A 4,831-nucleotide genomic window follows, 5' to 3' on the forward strand; every position below is an offset into this window, starting at 1 on the left:
TATAACTTTATAACGTCATTGACCTAAAATTGAATGACAATACTTTAAAAAAAAAAACTGATTGGACTCATACAGAGCCTTACACAGAGATGTGTAAGGAAACTGTTGAATGGATACCTATATATTCTGTGATAGGATTTACCTCTATGTGCTCCACCAGGTATTGTCTAAAGGCTAATAGAGTATTCCCAAAGCTTCATTCAGATGTTTCTGAGGTTCATTAGAAAGAGAATAATTCTTAAGGCATTTAACCTTGGATGCATGTTAAAATCACCTGAAGTGCTTTGAAAAATGCTGATACCCAGTCCCCATCTCAAATCAACTGGACTCTCTGGGGATAGGACCTAGGCACTGATGTTTTTTGAAAGCTCCCCAGGTAATTCTAGGAGCAGCCAGGGCTGAGAACCAGTGACTTAAACCCTCCAGTGAAGAGACCACAATTAATCAGATTCCTCCCCCAACTACTTCCACCCCTTCCCCCAATCCCTCTCGTCTCCACACATACCCACCCAAAGAATGATCTGAGGAAACAGGAAATGTCTAGCCTTGAGTCTCCCAAACAGTAGAGCTGCTGGAAGCACAGGAACCAGTCCCTGGGATGCTGGGAGATGAGCTCATTTGGGGTGGGGGAGTGACATCATGCTGTGCGTGGGTCACATTATTAGAGCACAGGCTCTTTGTTCTCTAAATCCACAGACGAAGCTGAAAGTTAGTTTTAGCGCCATTGCCAGAGGTAATGGCATCTCCCAAGTTCACCTGCCTTTTCCTTTCTCCAGCCTTTTCCTGCCCTTCCCCATGCTGTGAAAAGTCTAGTCATATAAGTACTAAAGACTCATACTGCTAACGAGCCCAACGATGAATGGAGCCACTCTTCCATTGTGCTTACTGACATCAGAGTAAAAGGGTATAATCCTTGTCATCCCCAAATCACCCCCTCTTTCCCTTCCTTTCGGGGCACACTTTAATGAGTGAATGAGCTCATTGAGAGTAACAGAAGGGGAGAGGTGGGAAAACACTGGTTCTGCTGTTTAGTGCTGGAGTAGTACTGGAATCTTCCAGTTGGTAGCTGAATGGCTGCAGACACCACTCCATGGCCTATATGCCACAAGGGCTAATCTGACAGCTGCATATCATGTATCATTTCCCAAGACTCCTGCCTTCACTGCCACTGTCATTATTCCAGCATCAATGTGGAAACCCTTGTCCTCATTTAAAGAGCTCCTGGGATGTTAAGGTAAGGATTAGCAGCCTGGTATCATGGTCCTACAGTCATCACCTCTTCCCTTCACCCGGAAAGGAATTAAGTGTTTGATCTGTGCACCCTGTAGGTGGCACTTCACTCTTCTGTTCTGGATTTAAGTAAGCTTCTCCCCTTCCTTATATTCTGAGTCGATCGTGTTCCAAGTGTGTCACCACAGAGCAGGCGCTGAGCAGTCAGTTGACGGCTGTTGATCCGCTGTGAGATCAGGAAAGAGCATTACGCTACGGCACACAGCGTACACTGCGTATCCAGCAAACCAAATATTTGAGTGCCTGCCTGTGGCAAACACTGGGTGTGTATATACAAACATACACGCGGATAGGGTGTCTGTCCTATGCAGTTACATATCCCCTTAAACGATTTGAACCTTTTCCTCTTTATCCCTATTTATCTATATCTTCATCAACTAATTCAGCTCATCATTTTCAAATAGAAATTGGGGGATAAGGAGGAGGGAAAACAGTAGCAAAACCTCTTGAAAGGTGGTTTGTAAGTGTTTTTGTACTATAAATTCAAGTGGATTTAAAATTAAAACCCCTTTGGCATATAAAGGTCTTATTCAGGAAATGCTGAAATCCTAGATGTAGAGTTGTAGTACATATTTCCCTGGAATCCCAGAAATTAATGGGTTCAAATTGACTAAGCAATTGTATCTCGGCTGAGCCCCTTTTAAAAGGCAACCTGAGAAGCTCTACCAACCCCAACAAAGCCATTTTAAACCCCCTGCTCATTGCTCCTTCATCTCCCCATTGAGCAAGCAGAAGAGGAACAAGGAAGGCAGCTACGGTCCTGAAATACTGTTCTGAACCAGGAGAAGGAGCTTTGTTTGGCCTTCAAGGGCAAACGGAGGAAATAATAAATCCTCTTTTCCTCTCCCCGGCCTCCTGCAAGCAAAGCACAAGACTCTCAACAAAGCCCACTTAGCATTTTACAAAGACACAGGACAAGGAAAGACAGCTGGACAAGAAGGCTGGGCTGGAAGCTCTGCCCCTTATTGGCTTAGTATTAGCTTAGCTCTGGAATAAACTCTCCAGTCCGGCCTCGGGTGGGCATCCTCGGAGACAAGCGGACATGGAGTTCCCCAAGGCCTGGCGCAGTGGCATCAGATGAGCACGCTGACTGTCATGCTCTGGCCGTGCGGCGCGATCTTGCGGGGCCAGGTGAACAACAGCTTGCGTAGCTCCTCACGGAAGCTGTCGTGCAGCCAGGCGTAGATGAAGGGGTTGTAGCAGACCGAGCTCATGGCGAGCCAGTGGCAGAGCAGCTGCACTAACCCGAAGGCATAGGGGTCTATGGCGCGCGGGTCGAGATCCCGCAGCAGATTGAAGACGTGCAGGGGCAGCCAGCAGACGGCGAACACCACCACCACCACCACCAGCAGGCAGAAGGTGCGGCGGCGTCGCGCGCGATCCCAGTCCGCTTGGCTCGGGGTCACGCAGCCCGGCACCACGCGGTTGCGGAGCTTCACCGACACCCGGACGTAAGACAAGAGGATGACCAGCAGGGGGAGCAGGTAGGTGACGAGCAGCAGCCCCCAAGCGTAGAGCTGGCGCTGGCGCTCCTGGGACCCCCAGAACTCCTCGCAGAGGCGCACGCGGTGTGGCTTGAGCTCGACGTGGTAGGTGTGCACGGCGGCCGGCAGCGCCAGCACCGCGGACAGCGCCCAGATGGCCAGCACCGCGTAGGCGCTGAGGCGCAGCGAGATGCGCCGGCGCAGAGGGTGCACCAGCACGACGTAGCGGTCCACCGCGATGGTGGCGAGCGTGAACACAGACACATAGACGGTGACGGGCTGCAGGAAGAAGACCAGGTGGCACAGGCCGCCGCCGAACACCCAGCCGCGTGGCTCGAAAGCGTAGGCCAGCGTGAGCGGCACGCAGGCGGTGCACATGAGCACGTCCGACAAGGCCAGGTTGCCGATGAGGAAGTTGGTCACGTTGTGCAGCCGAGGCACCCGTGCGATCACCAGCACCAGCAGGCAGTTGCCCACCAGCCCCACGACCACCACGATGCTGTAGAGCAGCACAATCAGCCCCTTCAGCTGATGCACCAGCTGCAGGCTCTGGAATGGCGCGATGGCCTGCGCGCCCGGACCAGCCGCCGACCCATTGCCCACCAAGGCTCCTGAGCTCTGGTTGGCCGGAGTTGAAGCCGCCCGCAGCAGCCCAGAAAAGAAGTCAGGGGCCCCGGGACCCTGAGTCGCCAATGAGGCCATGGCCACCTGTCCAAAGAGAATCAAAGTCCGTCACTTCCCATTCTCTCTCCGCCCCCTCATACACCAACTGCGCCCCTCAACACACACACACACACTTCAGTGACCCAAATATTCCTCTGGAATGACTGGCCACAATAAATAACAACAAAATTTAAAGTGCCGTCACCCCTACCTCTGTAAAATTAAGTCTGTGAGTTAGATGTGCACAGGTTATTTCAATGCCTTCTACTCTATTTAGAGCCCTTACAGTCCCCACAGGCCAGATCCAGGAGCACAGTCCTACCTGGTGACTGGGGCTTGGCGGATGGAAAAGCGCTCCGGGGAACGAGGGGGAGAATTCTGATGGTCCCTAGAGGTCCTCCACCCAAGACGGCCGTGCAGCCTTCTCCGCTTCTCCGCGGAACTGAAGAGATTCAAGCGTTCCCAGTGGGCTCGCGGCGCCTCCCCTCCGCCCCGCCCCCCACTCCATCGTGTCCTTGTACGGAAAAAAGGGGCGGAGCACGCACCTCCCAACTCGGTGCTTAGAGAACTGGAGAGGTGGATAGTGTGGGGAGAATAGAAGCAGAAGAGGAAGGAGCGGCCGGAAACCTGGGCCGGAGGGGCGAGGGAGAACCTCTGCTGCGGGAACTTGCTGCGCCCTGGGAGAGTCCCGCTCTGGAGGAGAGCGCAGTGGACAAGGGAGAGGAGGCGCGTGAAGCCCCGCGCTCTCGGCAGGACCTGGTGCTGTTTGAACAAGGAAGGCGCAGGGGAGGAAGTGGGTGGGAGTTGAGACGGGATGTAGGAGAAAGATGAGGGACTCGCCCTCAAGCGCTGGATCCTGCATGGAGTCCTGGCTTGCGCTAACAGAGTCGCATAGGGGGTTCTGTCAGGGATCTAAATCTTCGCCGCAGGCCTTCGGGCGCTCGCGCTCTGCGGAACCCACTGAGCCTTCCCTTCGCCTAGGCTGGCGACGCGATTTGAGAGTCGCGGGTCCGACCAAGCCCAAGGAAGTGTTCAGCACCACGGACAGCTCCCACGGCCCGGGCTGCGCCGCGCGTGAGTGCCTGCCAGCGGACGATTGGGGAGTGCAGCCCCTCTCTGTGTCCTGTGCATTTGGAGAAGGAACCTGGTCCCTGGCCTGGTTCAAAGAGCTGCCTCGCCGCCTGCATCCTGGGCCGGAGCTGCAGACTTCAAGAGCTGTAGGGCGGAGTGGAGGAAGATGGGCCGGGGTCTCTGGGGGTCGGAGGGTGGTGACTTGTGATCCTGCTACGGGTCACCGCACATAGTGCCAAGGACGGCGCTGTCTTTTATCTCCCTGGGTCAGAAAATGCAGCCTCCGTGCCATTTACCTTAGACAGGCTCACTGCAATACCTGC

The 4,831-nt window shown here is 54.1% G+C and overlaps 1 protein-coding gene across 1 annotated transcript; it reads right to left on the reverse strand.

Moving 5' to 3' along the window:
* Positions 1-2,363: 2,363 nt before the first annotated feature.
* PRLHR (prolactin releasing hormone receptor) lies at positions 2,364-3,476 on the reverse strand. The gene has a single exon (XM_060126623.1). It carries the CDS (start codon positions 3,474-3,476, stop codon positions 2,364-2,366), a length of 1,113 nt encoding a protein of 370 aa, XP_059982606.1.
* Between the last annotated feature and the right edge of the window lie 1,355 nt (positions 3,477-4,831).

This window comes from Lagenorhynchus albirostris, chromosome 16 (assembly GCF_949774975.1).
Source record: "Lagenorhynchus albirostris chromosome 16, mLagAlb1.1, whole genome shotgun sequence".
Taxonomy (NCBI): Eukaryota; Metazoa; Chordata; class Mammalia; order Artiodactyla; family Delphinidae; genus Lagenorhynchus; species Lagenorhynchus albirostris.

Bases quoted from the DNA above. Each gene is read 5' to 3' on its own strand.
- PRLHR (XM_060126623.1), bottom strand. From the start codon at position 3,476: ATGGCCTCATTGGCGACTCAGGGTCCCGGGGCCCCTGACTTCTTTTCT.